Genomic DNA, 21,175 nt, shown 5'->3' with positions numbered 1-21,175 from the left:
CACACTGGGCATGGAGTCTGCTTGAGATTCTCTGTCTTCCTCTCCCTCTGCCCCTCCCCTCCTACAAAAGAAAAAGGCACATATTATTAATAAACTCATTTTGGTTGTGAGAGGGGAGGGGTAGGCAGGGGGGGTTCTCTGATGAGAGTACCATTCTGTTTCTGGATGGAAGTAGTAATACCTTAGGTGTTTTTCACTCTGAAAATTCATTTTGCTGTGCACTTCTCTATAATTATGATATCATTCTGTAAGATGATTTTTAATGAGGCATATCTAGATGGGTTGATTCGGAAAGATCTCCAATATACATGGCAAGTGGTAACAAAGCAAGGTGAGGACTGAGCATATCATGATTCTGCTCATCAAGGACATTCCACGGACCTTCATAACACACTGGGAGCAAAGACAGTGAAGGTGATACCTCAAGGGCTGGAGGTGAGGAAACCCCATTCTTTTTTTTTTTTTTTAATGTTTTTTTATTATATTATGTTAGTCACCATACAGTACATCCCTGGTTTTTGATGTAAAGTTCAATGATTCATTAGTTGCATATAACACCCAGTGCACCATGCAATGTGTGCCCTCCTTACTATCCATCACCAGCCTATCCCATTCCCCCATGCCCCTCCCCTCTGAAGCCCTCAGTTTGTCTCTCAGAGTCCATAGTCTCTCATGCTTCGTTCCCCCTTCTGATTACCCCCCCTTTCTTTATCCCTTTCTTCCCCTACCGATCTTCCTAGTTCTTATGTTCCATAGATGACAGAAACCATATGATAATTGTCTTTCTCTGCTTGACTTATTTCACTTAGCATTATCTCCTCCAGTGCCGTCCATGTTGCAGCAAATGTTGAGAAATCGTTCTTTTTGATGGCTGAATAATATTCCATTGTATATATGGACCACAACTTCTTAATCCAGTCATCTGTTGAAGGGCATCTCGGCTCCTTCCACGATTTAGCTATTGTGGACATTGCTGCTATGAACATTGAGGAAACCCCATTCTAAGAACGGGCTCAGAAAGCAGGTGACCCTGAACTGCTTCCCTGGCACTCCTGCTGCTTAGCTGCATGACTCTGGGTAAGTCACTCTGCCTCTCAGAGCCCCGATTTCCTCATTTATCTGATGAGGATTCTAAACAGACCTGCCCATATGGCTCTTCTGAGCATCACATCAGCTTCCTGATACAGAGCACGTGGCCTGATGCCGAGCATGTCTGCTGCTTACCAGCTGTGTGACCTTGGGCAAGGTATTTGCCTCTCTGAGTCTGCTTCTCTTCTATAAGAAGGGCATAATGGGGAGCGCCTGGGTGGCTCAGTCTGCCTTTGGCTCAGGTCATGATCCCAGGGTCCTGGGATCCAGCCCTATGTTGGGCTTCCTGCTCAGAGGGGAGCCTGCTTCCTTCTCCCACTTCCTCTGCCTGCCACTCCCCCTGCTTGTGCCCTCCCCCTGCTTGTGCGTTAGCTCCGCGCTCTGTCAAATAAATACACAAAATCTTAAAAAAAAAAAAAAAAGAACATAATGGTACATAACTACTAGAGGTGGTCACAAGAATTTGATGAGTTAATTCACTCTCTGATGTCTGGCACATTGTGAGTGTTCAATCAATATCACAATTATTAGTCACTCTGGGGACAGCTCTGGATGCAGGTTGAAATGGTCCCTCACAGAGGCCTTGATCAGGGGAAAGTCCCAGCTCCTGGCCAAGCCCTTTCCAGTGAGGCTGATGTCAGAATTTGTTGGAACTCCCTATCCTGCCATTGTCCCCAGCGCCCCAGCTCCAAGACAGGAGATGATGTCATGGGAACTGATGTTGCTTTCCTGAAGGGATGGGCAAGGGGCAGCGGGGTTGGGGGGGTTGGGAGGGGACACTTGCTAGGGCAGCCTTTCTTTCCCACTCCTGGTCTCATGGGGGAAGTTGGCCCTGAAGATCCCCACTTCTTTCTCATAGAATTCTGCATTATTTGAACTTTTTATTTTATTTATTTTTATTACATCTATGGTCACAAACAAGAAAGCTATTTTCATTTTGAAAAATGAATCCAAGGCCAGTGTCCACCCTTCTAGATTCCCAGGGTCAGTTTCTGATTTCTCTGGGTCACTTGCATCTTGGCCTGGCTCTCTGCGAAAATAACTTAACAGAACCAGGAAAACTTCTGTGGCTCCTTCAGCTGCAGACCACTCTGAGTCCACAAGCTCCTAGGCCCAGACGAGTCATAGACTGAGAAGTATTCAGCGCACTACGGGCACTGGATAAATGACACCTTTATGATTATTCACGAGTGTCAACCATGTTCTGTGCCCAAACCTTGCATGCTTTATTTTATGGGAGGTCCCCATTTTATAGATAAGAAAACTGAAGCTCAGAGAGATAAAGGGACTTGACTCAAAGTTCTGAAGTCAAAGCACAGTCTGGCTTGTGCGATGTCCCTTCATTCGGGCGCCTTGCTTCCTCTGCTCCTTCCCAGAGCAATCCCCCTGGTAGCTCATTCTCTCTTACCTGGCTCAGGGCTCTTCGCCCCTACCTTCACATTGGAATCATTGGGGGAACTTCAAAAAAATCCTCAATTCCCCACCTGCAGACTGATCAGTGACATCAGAGTCTCTGGGGGTGTAACAGTCCCTTGGGAGTGGGATGGACTGTAATACTGGGGCCTGCTAAGGGTACTTATTAATACTACCCAGGTTTTCACATGCGCAGCTAACACGGAGAGCAGTCATTTTAGAATGATTCATGGGTCTTCACTTTCTTATAAGAAGGGTCAAAGTAGGGTGACTAACTGTCCAGTTTGCTCAGGACTGTGGAAGGCTCCTGGGACACAGGATTTTCACTGCTGAACCNNNAAAACCCTGGACAAACTGAGACATGTTGGTCACCTTGGCCAAAGCCAGGTCCCACGGTCAGCAAGACCGAATGACTCCAGGTGTCGGGCCAGTAACTAAATGTATGAAGTAGCTGGTGGAAGGTGATGGAGGATGGTGTTTGAGAGCAGGTGAATGAAGAGAGCCTGACCTGCTGGAGCCTTCGCATTTCATCGAAATAAACGTACCAAACAGTGCTATATTGGCAAACCAGAACCACTTGTTTTAAACTTCCAACAGATAAGCCTCAGCTTCTACTCTAAAGCTACCAGAAGAATTTTCCACTTACAGTGGATCTCAGTGGACCAGTGGCTTTCAAGGCCACATTAGAGTCACCTGGGTATCCTTAAAAAAAATCGTGAAGCTCAGGCCCTAGTCCAGACCTATTGAATCATAATCTCTGGGGGGTGGGACCCAGGCAGCAACATTTTTAAAAATCTCCCCACGTCACTGTAATGTCTGGCTGGGCCTGAAGACAGCAGGGATAGGCGATGACCAAATGAAGGAGGAAAGATGGACATTTCTTCTCTACATCTTCAGTGTCTGTCTGACATCCTTGGTGTCTGACTCATAAGGTTTGCGGAGTATTTCTGTTCTACCTGCTTCCTATAGTCACGAATAAAAGTGAAGACTGAAGCAATCAAGATGACCTTCAGTAGGCGAACGAATAAATGAACTGTGGTATATCCGGATGACAGAATTATCATCCAGCACTAAAAAGAAACGAGCTCTTAAGCCATGAAAAGACATGGAGAAACCTTAAATGCATATTCCTAAGGGGAAGAAGCCAGTCTGAAAAGGACCACATACTACAATGTGTTCAAGGTGCCAACTATCTGACCTTCTGGAAAAGGCAAAACTATGGAGACATTAAAAAGATCAGTGGTTGGGGCTCCTGGCTGGCCCAGTCGGTAGAGCACGTGACTCCTTGATGTTGAGGTGGTAAGTTCGAGCCCCATGTTGGGTGTAGAGACGACTTAAAAAAAATAAAATCTTAAAAAAATAAATAAATACAAAGATCAGTGGTTGCCAGACGCTCCAGGGAAAGGAGAGAGGAATAGATCAGATATAGAGGATTTTTAGGGCAGTGAAAATACTCTGTATGATACTATAATGGGTACATGTCATTATACATCCGTCCAAACCCATAAAATGTTCAACCCAAGAATGAACCCTGGGGTAAAAACTATGAACTTGGGGTGATTGTACTGCATTAATGCAGGCTCGTCGCTTATAACAAAGGTACCACTTCGGTGGGGGGGGGGTGCGGATACAGGAAAGGCCAGGCACGTGCGGAGGCAGGAGGTAGATGGAAAATCTCTGCACCTTCCAATCAAGTTTGCTGTGAACCTAAAACTGCTTCTGAATGAATCAAGCCTCTTCCAAACAATCATTACTGCACAAGCACTTCCAACTCATCCATTGGTCGAGCAGCCCTGACCCCCCTGCCCCTGGCCCAGACGAATGGCGGGGGGTTAGCGAGCAATGCCAGCTCCAGTGTGACCCTGGGCAACGTACTTAACTTCCCCGTTCCCGTATCGCACATCAACAGAGGCGTGTGGGTCTCACGCGCATGGCCATTCTAAGTGGGGCTGGGGATCCAGGGTCCCGGGCCTGTGGGCCTCTTTGTGTAGAGAAGGACTTTGCACAACAGAAGGAAGCAGGAGGGTTTTCTCGCCTAGGAACACCTTGTTCAAAAGCGAGGAGTAAAAGGCCTCTGAGTCATTGGAGCAAATTACTGTGGTCAGAGGAGAAGGATCAGGCTGTGTGCATACGTGTGTTCATGCATGTGGTTACATGTGATTACATATGTGGGCAGGGAGGGTGTGTGTGCACGGGTGTATGTGTGTGTGCGCGTCTGTGAGCGCTTGTGTGCTAATATGCATGCACGTGTATGTGAACTGGCTTGAGGACTTGGTGTCTATACGAGGATGTGAAGATGTGACTATGTCACTGTATTTTTGGATGTGAACTGTGGTGTGTGTGTGATGGATATGCGTGTAAGGTGTGATGGTGCATGCACGGGCATATTTGGGTGAATGAGTGTGTATGAGGTTGGGTGGGTCCCTAGCTGGGTGTTGCTGGGCAAGTTAATGAACCATTCTGTGCCTCTGTGTCCCTATGTCCAAAATGAAAAGAGGTACTTACTCTGGTGGATTAAAGGTGCCTGCAAATTCTTTGCCGGTCCGGCCACCAACAGGTGAAGTCCATGTCACTTCCCCTTGATCCTGGGCTGGACTTGTGATCTGCTCTGACCAATGGAATCTGGGCCTTAGAAGATCTGCTGTACTTCTGCATTTGCAAATGTGGACCGCTGCCTCTTGGAACCCAGTGGCTGACCTCTGAGATGCTAGAGACAGAAAGTAAGGCCATGTGGAGGGAAACCAAGGCACGCCGTGGGTGGTCAGTGCCCGCTGAGCTCACAGCCCACAGCAGCACCCACTGTCCGCTCTGGGAGCGAGCCCTTCTGGAAGGGGCTGTGGTCCTAGCTGACATTACGAGGAGCAGAACTGCAGCAGAGGTCAGTTAACTCACAAAATCATGAGATATAATAATGGTGGTGGCTGTTTCTAAGCCATTAAGTTTTAGGGCGGTTAGCTATGCGGCAGTCATACCTTGTAGAGTTTTTAGGCACGTAGAACAGGAGCTGGCAAACTTTCCCCGTAAAGGGCCAGATAGTAAATATTTCAGGTTTGCAGGCCACGTAGACGCTATGAGTGTGTGTGTTCGAGTCTAAGCGCGGGTATGTCTGTGCACACATACGCGCACACGCAGTCTGCATGGGAAGCATGTGTCAGAACGAGTGTAAATGTGTCTACATGAGGAATCAGCTGAGTCCTTCTGTAAGACAAAGCAATAGGCTCGAATCAGCTAATGTTTCGAGGCAGCTACCTCAGGCCTTCCTGCTTCTATTCTGGGGAGAAAGGGAAGCATGGTACAAAGCCAAGAGGAGAAAGAGCTGGTATGTCCCTATCGTTTTCATCTGGGTTAAGTTTGGAGGGAAGCCATCATCTGTCAGTGGCTGGGCTACTGTAGGGCTGGCAGCCCACGCCTTCCCGTCTGCTGAGAGAAGTCAGTCCTCTGGGGAGAGGGGGAGGGGACGCTGTAAAAATGAAAAAGGAACACTGAAGCTTTTAAGCAAGGTCTTGGGAAGTGGGAAGAAAGCTATCCCCCCTCCTACGGTGGGTGGCTTTTCCAGGCAACTTGTAAACATCTGCCTGCTGGTTTCATTTTGATCTCCCACTGTGGGCCTCATGAGGGGTGACTTCCTGCATGACTAACCTCCTTGGCTCGGTTTGCAAGGGCCAGAAATGACTGTGAGTGTTGTAGCCAAGCAGATATGGATTCAAATCCCTGTTTACACTTACTGCATGAGGCATGTGGCCTTGTTTTGCTGAGCCTCAGTTTCCTCACCTGTAAAGTGGGGATGGATGGTAGTAGTACTACCTCCTAGGACTGTTGCAGTGGGCAAGTGGGGATGGCATGTGTCAAGCATTTGGCTCAGAGCTCTGCACTTAGTAAGTGCTCTGCAAGGTGACAGACCCTCACAGTTAGTGTGCAGGGCTTCAAAATTCCGGGGAAGCCTTCTCTAATCCCCTGGGCTGCTCTAAAGTCCCTTCGGATTTCCAGAGTAATAGAAACCTCCTTCCTGAAAAGCATTCACCTCCGATAGTTACTCAGCATTAATTGGCATGCTTGTTCGTCCAGCGTCTGTCTCATCCAGCAGACTGAAAGCTGCGGGCAAAAATCAGATGGAGTCTGTTGTGCTAACCACTCCATCCCCAGGGCCAGCACAGGTCCTGGCACATAGCTGGCACTCAGTGACTCTTTACCAAATGAGTGAATGGAGATGGAGCATTTCATAACTGGAACGTCCCTGGGGTCCCAGGAGAGGGCATCCTCTCCCTGTCTGGTACAAACACAGGCACATGAGGGGCTTGCTATGGGATCTTCCCCAAAGGGGTTATGACAGGAGCCATCTTCGGCATCCTGTTGCATGAGTAAGTTTGGCTCGGCTTCTCTGCAGTCACAAAGAATCCCAAAGTTTCAGTTCGGGAGGCTAACATCACAAAGGTTTATTTTTCCCTTACGCAAAGGCCAGTATGTTAGCCTCCTGAACTCTTCGTAGTGACTCAGTTCCATCTTGTGATGCCACCATATTCACGTGCGACCTTTAGTGCTTCTACAGGATCACGTGAAAGTCCCTCGTGCTCCCTGCCCCTTGCTGGGAACCAGTCAGTTGACCTGCCTGACTGCAACGGGGTGGGAAATACAGGGTTACTCGCGAGCAGGAATGTCTCTGCCGCACCTGGGAAGGACTCAGACTCTTTGGCTTGTCTCATGGGTCTGGGTTTAATGATAGGACAGCCAAATGCATTCTGAATACTTGGAAAATGGAGATCCCTACTAATTAGACTGCTTTTGGAAACCAGGTATTTATCAGACTAAAAATAATCAATCATCACAAATCCTTTGCTTAAAACAGGGAGCAGTGTTTTCAGCCTGCAGTTTCTGACCGTGTAAGACCCCGAGGGCACCCCCATCTCCAAATGCCACACCATTTTTCTCTGTGGTTGAAATATGCCTTAATGGTTTTATTTTGATAAGGATTGGACAGTCACCCATCAGAGGCTTAGCTCCTAATTCGAGGAGACCAATGATTAAATAAACCACGAAGATAAAAATCTTTTGATGAGATAAGGTCATTAAAAGCTTTTGGTTTGAGTCTGGCACGCAGTAGGACTCCTAACCCCCCACCCACCTACCCCCTCTCCCCCGGCTTTATTGGAAGGTGCCTTGATGGACTTTAATTTTTTTTTAAGTGCAAGCTCAGAGTCACTGCATCGAAGATGATAGTGAAGGGAGGAGGGAGACAAAGTGTGGGCAAAACCATTGAATATTCATGAAAAGAGCCAGCATTTTGTAAAGACAGGCTGTATATGACGTGTGTTCTTGCCAGGCTAGAAGACAAAAAGAACAAGGGCAGTGTGCCTCTGAATAGAGAGGCTTTTTTTTTTTTTTCCTGAGAAGTTTCAAGATGACTCTGATGCCTTTTATAAATTAATTTTTTTTTTCTGTTTCCATCTCCTTGAGGTTGGAGAAAAGGGGAACTGCCAGTGGGATTTAATCCTGTGTCTGTGTAGTGATATTTTGCTATCTCTCAGCTGAAGAATTCCATCCTGGACTCCTATAATTTCACCTCCACCTCTACCCCTTCAGCTGTCTGTCTCTGCCACAAAGCATACTTCACACATACCAGCTGGTGTTTCCGGTTCTCTGACCTAAGGGCCATCGACCGAAGGCCCCATGGTTCATGACCCTGGCTGCATTCTAGAATCATCCAGGGAGCTGTGAAAAGCGCCCATACTTGGACTGCACTCCCTGAGTTTCCTACCTCACTGGGCCAGCGTGGAGTCCTGAGCGTGGACTTTTTTTTGGGGGGGGAGAGAGAGAGAGTGCAGGGGATCGGGTGAGGGTGTAGCAGAGGGAGAGAGAGAATCCCAAGCAGCCTTCAAGCCTGATGCGGGCTCTGTCTCACACTCCTGAGATCATGGCCTAAGCCGAAATCAAGAGTTGGACGCTTAATGGACCGAGCCACCCAGGCGCCCCCTGAGTGTGGACCATTTTACAAAGCCCCTCATGGATTGTTACAGAGCCAGGATCAAGAACCACGAGCTTAAGCTTTCCACCTAGGCAAAAAAGCTTTCCACCATTCGAGAAATGAAATAGAGAGTAAGCTTATAAGAAAATGACATAATTCAGAAGAAAGAGATATGGGGATGGTGGACATCCTCTCCCTGGATGTCCTCCCTCCTGGGAACAAATGTTCACTACTGCTGCTCACTCACAGGCCTGAAGGAGAGGAAATGTGGTGGTGGGCAGAGTGCCTGAGGGTGACCCCCCCTTAAGAAATGGATTCACCTTGGGGCACCCGGGTGGCTCAGTGCGTTGGACGTTTGACTCCTGGTTTCAACTTGGGCCGTGATCTCAGCGTTGTGGGATCTAGCCCTACAAGGGGCTCTGCTTGGAGTCTCCTTGTTCCTCTCCCTCTCCTTCTGTCTCCACCCCCCAAGTAAATAAATAAATAAATAAATAAATAAATAAATAAAATCTTCTTTAAAAAAAAAGGAAAAAGAAATGGATTCACCTTCCTAGTGCTCCAAAAATGCTGGCTCACTACTCCAGAGACAACAGCTGAAATTTGGACAGCATTTCTCAATTTCACACACGTTACTCTTTGATGCTCCCAGCAAACCTATAAAAGGCATTTTGCAAATGAGGAAATTAATGTCCAGACAAGTTAACTGACTTGCCCAAAAGACTGCAGCCAGTGAATGGTGGAGCTGGGACTTCAGTTCTAACATTTACTGAGCATTTACTATATGCAAGGAATTAGGCAAGTATAAGTCATATAATTATGGAATTATATATTCCCTAGTTACTTTTTTTTTAAAGATTTTATGTATTTGAGAGAGAGAGAGAGAGAGAGCTAGAGAGAGCACGAGTTGGGGGGAGGGGCAAGGGCAGAGGGAGAAGCAGACTCCCCACTGAGCAGGGAGCCCCAATGTGGGGCTTGATCCCAGGACCCCGAGATTACAACCTGAGCAGAAGGCAGACACCTACCCGAACGAGTCACCCAGGCGCCCCTAATTACTCCTTTGACATCATCTTCCGCTATTTATTATCAGCATTTCTGAGACAGAATCTTATTTACCCACTAATATCCACTCTTCCTTCCTAGTTTGCTCGTGGCTGCTTCATGCCACGTGCCAGGCTTTCTTTCCCAGCGTCCCTTGCAGCCAGGAGTGGTCACCAGACACCATCCTGGCTGAAGGGATGGAAGGAGAAGTCTACCGCATTCCCTAATCCATTCTCTCGTCGCCTGGCCTTACACAATGTCTGGAACTGTAGTAGCCACTGTGGGATCTTGAGATGACACATAGGAGAGGACAGAGCGAAAATACCCAGAGCGACAGAGCAGAAAGATGCCTGGGTCCCTCATTCATCCCGAGCGGCTGGCTGCCCAGCTCCAGGCTTGGGCGGGTGCGGCCCAATAAGCCGCTGTTTGCTTAAGTCACTATAGGTTAGGTTTTTACATATTGATGCCAAATGTACTGCTAACAGATATGGTTTCCTACATGCCCTTCATCGCTGTTGTTCTTTTCCTTTACAGTTGAACACACCGCCCAGCCGCTCAGAGGCAGGCAGCCAGCATCCGACCAAGACTCCGAAGCTTGGCCACTCCAGGCCCATCCAATCAGTGTCTTCATTCTACCACCTTCGAGACCTGGGGCTTGTGGTCACCTGAATCAGCATTCTTGTTTTCCCAGCCTCTGTGTGTTTTTAGAAGATAAGGGCAAGTGCAGGAACACGGTTGAACATCGGCGTACACACAGGGCATGAAGATGGTGATGTTGGCCCAACTCAACCACCCAATGGTAGGCTGCCACCCCGCTGCGTCAGCTCGTGCAGGAAATCTGGATTCCTGCGGGCAAGGTGGTCTGGGGTGTCAGGCAAGCCCTCGTATCCAAGTCTGGCCGTTTGAAAGTCAAATGTACAGAAGTCATGGACGGCCTGAGTGTACTTCCGTGGCAGCCCATGGACACCAGATTGGTTTTTTAAGCCTCTAAATCAGTTAGCTATCGCTGAGCCACCAACTACCACTAACTCAGTGGCTTAAAATAATGTCTGTCATGTCTCGGAGGCTATGAGCCAGCTGAATGCTTCTGCTAATCTGGGCCGAGTGTGACTGGCCTCAGCCGGGCTCGTGCAAGTGTCTCGGCTTGTTGTCAGGTCGGTGTGGGATGGCTTCATTCCTGTGTCTCACGGGTGGCTGGCCATCCGCTGTGGTGACAGGGTTGATGGGACCCCTCGGTCCCGCATCCCCCAGCAGGCTAGGTAGTCACATGGTGGCAGAAGGCTTGCAAGAGAACAATCAGAGGCAGACAAGGCCTCTTGCGTCCCAGGCCAGGAATTCGCGCAACATCCCTTCTGCCACATTCTACTGACTAAAGAAAGTCACAGAGTCATTTCAGTTTCAGGGGTAGGTGAGAAGTCTCCCCTTCCCGATGGGTGAGACCGCGAAGGCATCAGTGCTGGAAGACAGGGAGGACAGGGGCCATTTTTGTCATCAGTCCACCATCGTACCCGGAGTGAGAGCTTTTCCTTGAGCGGATCACTGTGGACATCAAGGAAAGAGATGAACAAAACTGGAGTAGCTGGGGAGATGGTTGTGTGGACAAAAGGGAAACCATCCTGTAGTGGAGACAGAATGAGAAGCACAGGGAACAGAGGAAGAGCCTGGAGAGACACAGACTAAATCAAACTTCCATCCCAATAATTACTTCTACACTGACCACCCGTTTCTGGTGCTTAATACATGAAACACCATCCCACTAAACCCTCACTCACTTCTATGAGGGAAGTTCTACCATGAGTCCCATCTTATAGATGGGGGAATCAAGCTTCCGAGAGGATTAGGTAGTTTGCAGAGAGACGTGTGGATGAGAGACGCAGGACACAAGACTTGAAGACAAATCTCTTGGTGTCAAGGCATTGGCCCCAGCCAGGACTCTGTTCCATCTTTAGGGCAACTTGTTTCTCTGTCCCCCTCTCAGGCCCCCCGCCCAGGCCTGGACTGCTGCTACAGCATCTGAAGACTTCCCAGTCTGATTACTTGCAGCCGATTTTTCCCCCTATAATGGGCCAGAGAGTAAATATTTCCAGGATTATGCTGCAATTATCTAGCTCTGCCAGTGCAGACTGACTTGAGCCAGGGATGGTATATAAACGAATGGGCACAGCTGTAAAAATTTTATTTGCAAAAATAAATACATTGCCAACCCTTGCTTAATCCATTCTCCTCCACCTTGCAGCCGGAGTGAGCCAAGCTCAAAGGCGACCCTGCCATTGCTTGCCTAAAGTGCTTCACCAGTATCTCCGGGGATCAGCCCAAGCCTTTATCACCGTGTACAGCCCTGTGATCAAAGTGTGGCCCCCGGGGCCACCGGCATCGCCATCATGTGGGAGCTTGTTAGGAAAGCAGAATCTCAGGTCCCCAGCTCACACCTGCTGAATCAGAATTTGCACTCTAACCAGACTCCCAGGTAGTTTGCACATTCCGGTTTGAGAAGCTCTGGCTTTAAGACCCCTGTATCCTGGCACCTTCCTCCCTTTCCCACCTCATCCTTTCCTGCTGGAGCCTCCTCCCTCTGGCCCACCCCTACTTTCCAGCCAAACTGAAATGCTCCGTTTATCTGTGTCCTTGATACATTGCTCTCCTGCCCAGCTCCCTCCACTTAGCGAATTCCTACCCACCGCTAGATCTCAACGCAGATGCCACTTCCTCCAAGCAGCCCTCCCTGAAATTCCCGAACCCTCATGAGATGCCCCTCTTCTGTGTTTCCTCAGCCCTTCCTCACCACCACCCACCACACTGCATGGAAACAAGGAAACTGCCTACCTCTCACAATTAAGTTCGTGAGCTCCTGAGAGAGAGACCACATCTGTCAGAGTCAACTTCTGCATCCGTGCTCAACAGCTACTTGTTGGAAACTGAACGAAACACACCCACCACCTCTCCCCCAGGCAAGGATCACACACGACTACTGTTTCATCAGCCTGTGGCTGCGGGTTCTCTCCACTTTCACCTGCCTCCAGGACTGAGGAGTCCTGCCCCATCTCCAAGATTCCATCTTTCACTAAGCCCCATGGTTTTTCACTATTAGCAAATGTTTACCATTTGGAGAGGGCCCGAGGGTCTAAGAGATTTCTAAGCAAAATTCTTGAGCAATAAATTAGCCACAGGCCAAGACTGAATTGTGTTACGGGGTGTGTGTGGGAGCCAGGCAGAAGGTTCTAGGCAAGGAAAAAGACTTGAAGGCAGGACCCCGGGCTGCAAACCTACAGAGCTATGAACTAACATCCTTGCCCTCCTGTGTACAGTGCCAACTGTATACAATTATTCCAGCATTGCTGAGTGGGAAAAGACTCCCAGACACCCAGAGGCTGAAAGCGAGAGAGAGCTTGTGTAAGGAATCATAAGCCAGGGGCCCTTCAGGAAGAGTAGAGCCCTCCCCAAATCTGACATTCAGTCCAGAGTTTTCTACAAGTTCCTTTATTAACAAAGCAAAGTATAAAAGAACAAGCCCCCCCCCCCAAAACCCAAAAGATTAAAAGTGCAAATTTACTCCAACCTGAAATACAAAACAAATGGCTGGCCTCAGCTGTTAGGGCCGTGGAAATTTGGTGTGATCTAAAACTCCTTTTAATCACATAACTGTAGCCGCGGGATCATATTTGATTAACCCTTTGGTCTCTGTTACCGGAACAAACCATATACTATGACTGCAGCCAACGGACTGCATCCTAGTACACGGTGGGGGGTCAGAATACACATTTAAAATAACAATAAAATAAGAGGAATGTTTTAAAGTCAAGTCACTGAATCAAGGCACAATTTCTTTTTAAAGCAAAAGGTGCTAAAAGTCTTCCTGAATATCTGATACTTCGAAAACCAGATAACATATAATTTTTTAGTCTATTCTCTCTGTATAGATGATTGCATATTATCTTCACCCTCCTCCCAACTTATACTTGCTAAATTCCCATCAAATCATGTGCTATGTAGGTATAAAAGAAAATAAACAGTAGTGTCTAAGTAACAGACGTGTGATTTAAAAAAAAAAAAATTAACAAACACCAAGATGATAACACTGAACATTTTTCCCCTCTCAAGGGTCACTGGAAATGTTAAGGAGGTTCATTTCCCCCACTACTGGGGAAGGAGGTAATAGCCTTCCTCCACGTGGGTAGGGATAAGTCTTCTGCACCGAGGTCAAAGGCCACATTTTACAGAAAGAGTGACTTACTCCACGGGGTTAAAAGAGATGCTTTGGAAGCATGTTAGGTTCACCCCTTCTGAATGCTAGGATGTCCGTTTCGGTGGGAGCCAACAGTGTTCTCGGTGGCAGTGGGAATGGTAAGGAGCCTATGACTCTTGGCCTGAAGACCCAGCATTGGTTTTCTGGGGTCCAAGGCCACCCACCATCACTGCTAAGCCACAGTCTGGGATACTACTAAAAGAAAAAAAAAAAAAGATTAAATTTAAAATAAGAACAAAATACAAATAAAAAAGAAACAAGTTATTCTGCAATCCTTCCTGATTACTCATCTGTGAACTCCGAGACAGAGCCGAGGAGGTTAGCCCCAACTCACCAGGAAGGAAACGCCAAGAACTGGCCCCAGTGGTTTGCTGGGAGGATGTGTAGCTGGACAAGAACAGCCCGAGGATCGAGGGTCCTTCTGGGAATTGAGTTAAGTGTTATCTGTGGCCCTGTTAATTTTTTTTTTTTTTTTTTTTCTACAATAAAGCTTAGCTCTGAGAGATAAGGACTTGAAATATCACACCCCCAACTATGTATAACGACAACATCTCTAGAACAATAAATATAACCTTATACACACTTGGAGGGTTAACCGTGTGTCTGGCAGGAGTCGCAAACTCGTGGCCCCAGGCTCAAGCAAATGTTCTGTTTGCCCCACATGGTGTTTGGGCCAATTTAAAACCATTTTGTTTAAAACTGAGAAAGTTTCACTTTAAAAAAAAAACAAACCAAATCCTGATTTCCGGCCCCTCCCTACCTTTTTCCCAGCACACAGCTGACCAACGGCTGCCCTGCGTAAGAGGGGCACAGTCCCCACCACCCACCCACCCCTTCCCTACTGCTCTCCCTGCCCAGCTTCTGCAGGCTGCTGAGTTTGCGACCCCTGGCTTGAAATAGCACATACCTAAAAATGGGTTTCCTACCCAAACCTCTTGCACCCTCCTGTGATTTCCCCCCTGGGGTTCCCCTTCTCCCCATCTCTTTCTGCACTTCCTTCTTAAGACCTCCCTCCTGAATTCTTCAGATTTCTCTTGGTTCCCTTGCTCCTGGTCTCCCTTCTTACAGCTTCTTCCATTTTCTCTTGCAAAAAAATATCTCCTTTTCTCAGTCCACAACGACGAGCCTTCCAGGATGGCTCCCAATACTGGGCAGTGGGAGTTACTGAAGGGTGTCTTCAGGCAAAATGGCTAAGTCGTCCTCCCCAAAACTTTTCTTCGGGCACTGGCTGGACAGTTAATTTTTTTTTTTTTTTTTTTTTTTTTACCATGAGCAATTTTGAGGCTTCTTGTATAAGAATCTTTGCATACATGAATCTCTAGTACCAAGTATACACCAAAAATGTGTACATTTCAGATCAAGGAGATGATAGAACCCTGATAAAAGACAGAACTGAGCTTAATTTAAGTGCCTCCGGCAACCGTCACACCTGGCTAATATGCCATATTATTTCATTTGTACACAGTACATGTTTGGAATCACTAAACATTGATCAAAATTGATCGAAATCTCTAGGTTTTGGTTGCCATGTACAGAGAACGATCGCTCAGCACGGCACTTAAATAAAACAATATTTTAATAATTCACAAACATAATGTCCCATTAATTAAAAAATAATAATACAATTTAAAAATCTTGAGGATGGATGAGGCTTTGGGTAATTAACCTGAAAAAAAAAAAAACTACAAGAACAAAATGTTACCAGATTTAAACTTCAAAAGACTAGTAAGATTTAAAAAAAAAAAAAAAAAGGAACCTATCAACTCAACTAGAGACATTTGGAAAGTTCAGCTTTTAAAGCTTTATAATCCCTCCAACAGCCTTGCTGTTCCCCACTTCAGTAAACTTAATGACTACAGGGGGAATTGGGGCTGATATGGAAACATTATAAATATATATATATTTATATATATATATATAAAGATCTACTTACTCTTTGCATCTGTTTTAAAAAGTAATTTTAAGAAACACTATGCAGTTTATATCTTTGCAGGAAGCTGGTAGACTGATCCCTTTGCTAAACTCAGTACCTTATGACCTAACACTGACCTTAAAAGCTGAGAATGACCTTTGTGATATCAAGAGGAACTGTTCCCAGAACAACCTCAAAGAGAAGGCATGACATTTGCAACTGTTTCTCTTACAGTCCAAGGTTGCAAAGAATCTAAGACGTCTCTGCAGCTCCCATCATTTATTCTCAATGATTTCCTACAGTGGCCAAGTAGGTCCCCTAAAGAAAGTTTAAAGAATTCCCTCAAAATAACGCAGAAGCTAAACAATGGCCCTATCCAGGTGGCTATTTCTGTCTTCCAAGTTTTACCTTTAAGAGTCTAAGCAAATACATGTCTGTCAAAAAAATGAAAAAGTCCCAAAGTCTAACACTGGGTGGGACTGGCTGCATTTTCTATTAGGCAAGCAGATGAGGGACTATTCTGAACCTAAACCTAGAGTGAGTTGGGGATATTTAGGTCCAAAGAGAAAAAACAGCAGACTGCAGGCAAGAGCTGTTGCCCACTCCCCTCCCCCTCACTCGCTCTCCTCTGATGGGTGGTCAGAGAGCACAGAGCCCAAGACACCAAATTCTATGGGCAATGCTTTACAAGACTAGAGCCCAATCAACTGTTCCTCCAAGTTGGCCTTGAGACCACTTAAAGGCTGCCAGGGGGATGGGAGGGAAAGGTGGTGACCACTAGCCATCACTGAGCACTGACTGAGAGCTAACTACCTGCTAGGCACGGAGGCAGGCATTTGCTCATTATCTCATGAAACTCAGAAAGAAATTTCCACACAGAGGAGTTTGTTCAGAAGGCTTCAAACAACAACAACAACAACAGTTTCTGTCTCCAGCCAGCAGCAAGCTCTGGTGAGTCACCTAGAGAGGCAAAGACTGAAAATGTATCTTTCTCAAAACCCAACGTGTTTTCCCTGCTCACCAGTCCTAGACATGTGTTCTTTCCTACTTTGCTCCCCTGGCTCCCGGCGGGCTCTGAACGGGTGTTGACTGGTACATAATCCCGTGCGTGCCTGCAGGGATGTTAAGCAAGTCTGCTTTTTAAGACTGCACATTTCTTAATAATAAATGTAATTGGTCTCCTTTTCGGATGCAACACTTGGCAGTGGCAATTACCACAAAATGAAAGGACTGATCAAAATAAAGTGCTGTATGCTCTGGAAGTTTCTCTGACCCACTCTTGACTGCCTCGCAACACATATGACTTAATTCTTTGCAATCCTGTCAAACACCCATGATTGTCAAACTTAAAAAACACATTAATATTAATTTGAATAGTGGAAACTGTGTTCCTCAGAACATTAGCCCCTAGAATAGAACTTCAATTCCAGTTGCAGATAAAGACTGAGATTTTTCTTTAAAGACAATCAGGAACCCAGGACGGAGCAAGTAGTTACAGCAAAAAAACAAAAACAAAAATAAAAAACACATTAGCTTCTTTAAATTTGGGGGCCAGAGATCTGTGTCTCAAAAACTGACAGAGGGGGCTTTCCCTGCAGCTAGTTCTTGCTTCCTTCATTGGGCTTCCCTAAAAGCTGGATCCTTCCACAGAATCATTCCACACAAACCAACATTTGAACCAACTCTTAGAGGCTGGTCTTGGGGTCTTTCTGTAGGTTGCTCAGGATACGCTGGTGGGTATGAAGAAGATGCCATAACTATACTGGATTGTGGAGCCAGGGGGTACATAAAAGCCACCAAATGTCACCCTCCGAATTTTCCAACACCTTTGGCACCTCATTATTTCCTTGCATTAAACTGGCTTCATTACCATCCCCACGTCGTATGGTGGGAGAGGCTTTAGGAGCATTAGGCCAGGTAGGGGCACTGTCAAGGTTTATGGTTGATCTTCAGGGAACCCCTGTGTGCGCTGACTCCGGGGTGGGGGGCACCTGGCAAGGTAGCGAGGACCCCCATAGACCCGGAGAAGTTGGGGCAGCCTTCGCCAGGTGGACAGCAACCGCGCCGCCGCAAGTTCCCGGGCTTGCTTGTCGAACGCAGCCAGGAGGTCAACTGGGGCAGCTTCACGCAGTACCTTGGGCAGTGGGCCCACCTCGGCAGCTGCCCCACCAGGGCCCAGGACACAGTGGAAGAGTGTATGGCGTCGCAGCAGGCAGTCCCTAAGGAACTGCACTAATTCTTCCAACCGCTCGCACAGGTGCGCCTCGTCCCAGCCTTGAGCAGTAGGCCCCTCACGCAACAGCACCGCCAGCAGCACTGTCTTGAGCATGTATGAGGACAGGATGCGTCCCCACTGGGTGGCGGCCGTCGGGTCCAGCCCGCGGGCGCCCAGGTCTCGCAGAGCTTTAAGCAACTGCAGGCACTTGAGGTAGCAGGTGCCTGGAGGGGCCCGTTCCTGCAGCCAGCTCAGCAGCTTCTGCTCCTGCCGAGCTGTGTTCACACCCCACAGCGCATCCGTACGCAGGCCTCCGGGGAGCTCAGACAGAGGCCCAACGGGCGAGGGTGACGGTGGTGGTGCCACGAGGAAAACGCCATCGCCCAAATGCACAGCGGGGATGAGACGCACTGCCATGGAAAGGCGGCAGCAGCCATAGTCGGTGCGGCAGGGCAGAATGTGCAGGGTGGGCGGCTGCTCCAGGCCGCCCGGGGTCAGGCTGACCCGACAACGCCCCTCCAGACTGTAGCGAACGGTGGCCAAGGAGCGCTGCAGGTGCGCCTGGAACCAGCGCAGCACCAGCGTGGCAGAGAGGTGACGCCGCCCGAGCACGTCCACGCAGAAGCAGTCGGCGAAGGGTTTGCAGTCCCGGAGCCAGTGGCTCCCGGAGGCCCCCGGCGGCGCCTTGAGGGCGCACACGAAGCAGCCGTGGAAGGCTGGGGCCAGCGCGGGCTGGGCGCCCAGGCTCCGCGGCTCCAGCGCCACCAGCGGCGGAAGACGCAGCGGCACCAGCACGTCGAAGCCGTCGGGCCGCCGGATTTTATGCTGCTCGTAGGCGCTGCCCACCTGTATGAAGTCTCCCCGGAAGGCCAACGCCAGCGCCCCGCCGGGGATGGGGCCGGGGGACCCCCGGGCCCGGCCAGCCCGCACCAGCTCGCCCACGATTCGGCTCACGTGCGCCTTGCTGTGGCCCAGCACGTGCGGGGATAGGCGCACCTCGTGCTCATAGTAACTCTCCAGCAAGATGCCAAGACTCGGCTCTCGGAAGTGTCTAGGAGAGAAGGTGGAGTGGCTCCCCAGGCGAGGAGACCCTGGCAGGAAGCGCTGCCGAACAGCGTGGCGACAGCGCAGAAGGATGTAGCCAAGGAGGAGCAGGACGGCCACCTTGAGCAGCGGGAAGCCGCCATCCGCACCGTCGGGGGGCTCGGCCCGGGAGCCCCCGCTTCCGCGGAGGACATGGTAGAGGCACACAAGGGCAGTACAGAGGCCGGTCACCAAGGGCCAGAAGACACGCAGATTGAGGGTGTAGTGCACCGACATACCGGGCGCCCGGGGCAGCGGCGGCCTTGCAGCCCAGGGCGCGAGCCCCGGCGGCGCCCCCGGCCCAGCATGCGGGCAGCGCCCGGGCAGCCCCGCGGTCCTGGTCTCCTTCGCCTCCGCGGCGGCTCCCCCCTCGCAGGGCCGGGGGAAGGCGCCCTCCAGCTCGGCCTCCTCTCCCAGCTCAAGTTTTCCTTCCAGCTGCGGCCCGCCCTGCACTCCCGGGCCCCGGGCCGCGCCCAGCGCCGGCTGCACGCTCCGTCCCGCCCGGCGGCCCTCCCCGCCCGGTGCCCCGGCGCGCTGCCCGCGGCCAGCTTCCGACCCGGCCCGGCTCGCCTCCTACCCTGCGCGGCACTCCTGCGCTCACCCTCGGCGCTCGTTCCCGCTCTCCTCCGCGCTTGTGCCCGTTACTCGGCCCCAGGAGTTTCCTTTAACGAGGGGAGAGGAGTCCGCGCCAGCTAGCCGGGAGGAAATGCCGAAGTCTGGAGCCGTGCGCGGAGCCGGCGGGTAGCGTGGCCCCCTCCCCGGCCTCCGCCTTAAAGCGACGCGGGGCGGCGGGAGGGACTTCAGGACGCGCTGGGAACTCACTTCTCGCGGGCCGCCCCCCTCCCCCCTCCCCGAAGGCAGAACCGGGAAGGCCGTGATTCCGGGGCGGTGGCCTCGTCCTGGGAGCCTCTGGAGTGGTGCTCACATAAAGTTACACGGGGAAGTTGAAAAGGAGGAGAAAAGGGCTCACACCCAGGGTGTCCCTCCCCGCCCCCAGCCAAGCAAGTCGTGGCGTTGGTGGCGTGGCAGGCTCTGGTACGGAAGTGGCCGCTGCCACTGTGCTGCCGTCCCCTTATTCAAACCAGTATTTACTGAGCACCTACTACGTGCCAGGCAGTAGGCTAGGAGCTGGGGAAACAGCAGTGGACAAGATTAGCCAAGGTTTCTGCCCTTCCTAAAGCTTACAACTTTATAAAAAAGGAAACCAAAAGAGAAAGTCTCCCGTAGCAGAAAATGCTCTCAAAGAAACAAAACAGCCTGAGGGAGTGAGAAGGTGGGGGGCTGCCCCATGGAAGCTGAAGCCTCACTTTGGTCTGAGATCTGAACGAGGAGGATCCAGCCTTGGGGGTAACAATTTCGGCTTTTACAGAGGACTTACTGTGTGCCCCTATTGTGCTAATCACCTTACACATACTCCTCATGTTAATCCTGTGAAATGTACACTATTATTTTCCCCATTTTTCAGACCGGGAAACTGGGGCATAGTCAGGTTCCTGGACTTGCCCAGGGTCCCACAGCTTCAGCAGGGCTGTGCCTTGAATACAAGCATCTAGCTCCAGAGAATCCAGGAGGCAAGGACTCAAGGAGGGGGACCAGGGAGTCCCCTCCTCAACTGCTGGGAATTCGTCTGTGTCCTTTGTCAGGAACTGCATTGGGACCTCAGGAAGCTTTGTTTTATTTCATAGCAGGGAGCATTCCCTGAAGTAATCTGGATTTGTTTAATTAAACTGGATTTATTGAAATAATTATCTTTATTTACTTATGCTCATTGCACCTTCCCCACTCCCAACACCACTGAAGGAGACCGAAGGTGAACGCGTTAAAACTGTCAGAACTCAGCTCCCCTCTGCGACTCAGGACGCAAAGGGTGTGGCTGAGGTAAGCATGGGATCACTCCCAGGAAATCCTGGGTTGAGCCTCTTAGAGCTGAGACCTGCTTTCAGATCCCATCCCTACTACTCTTAGCTATTAGCTATGGGCTCATGGTCTACTAGTCCAGGGTCTTTGGGTTGCAAGTGATAGGAACACAGCTAAAAAAATCACTTACTGTGTCATGTTACGTGAGATGCCCAGGAAATCCGGCTTTGGTAGAGTTGGAGCCAGGTACTCCCCATCCCCTTCTTAACTCTGCTTTCTTCTAAACTGGGGGCACTCTCTGCCAGGCCCTCTCCATATGCCCCTGGCTGGTCAGGCCTCATACCCTCACATTAACCGCGGTGCAGA

General features: G+C 49.5%; 1 protein-coding gene and 1 long non-coding RNA gene across 2 annotated transcripts; both read right to left on the bottom strand.

Moving 5' to 3' along the window:
- Positions 1-13: 13 nt before the first annotated feature.
- Positions 14-20,684, bottom strand: LOC103668642. Its single transcript, XR_005836045.1, has 3 exons — positions 19,530-20,684; positions 5,008-5,209; positions 14-61 (listed from the first exon to the last, which is right to left on the bottom strand). It is a non-coding gene; the product is annotated as an uncharacterized LOC103668642 (long non-coding RNA).
- ITPRIPL2 (ITPRIP like 2) lies at positions 12,966-19,189 on the bottom strand. The gene has a single exon (XM_008697146.2). The coding sequence runs from the start codon at positions 19,187-19,189 to the stop codon at positions 17,591-17,593; it is 1,599 nt and encodes a 532-aa protein (XP_008695368.2). The 3' UTR covers positions 12,966-17,590.
- Positions 20,685-21,175: the final 491 nt, after the last annotated feature.

Source organism: Ursus maritimus, unplaced genomic scaffold (assembly GCF_017311325.1).
Source record: "Ursus maritimus isolate PB19 unplaced genomic scaffold, ASM1731132v1 scaffold_2, whole genome shotgun sequence".
Taxonomy (NCBI): Eukaryota; Metazoa; Chordata; class Mammalia; order Carnivora; family Ursidae; genus Ursus; species Ursus maritimus.
This window is presented reverse-complemented; position numbering and strand designations above follow the sequence as displayed.

Excerpts from the sequence above, each read along its gene's own strand:
- ITPRIPL2 (XM_008697146.2), bottom strand. The coding sequence starts at position 19,189 with ATGTCGGTGCACTACACCCTCAATCTGCGTGTCTTCTGGCCCTTGGTG.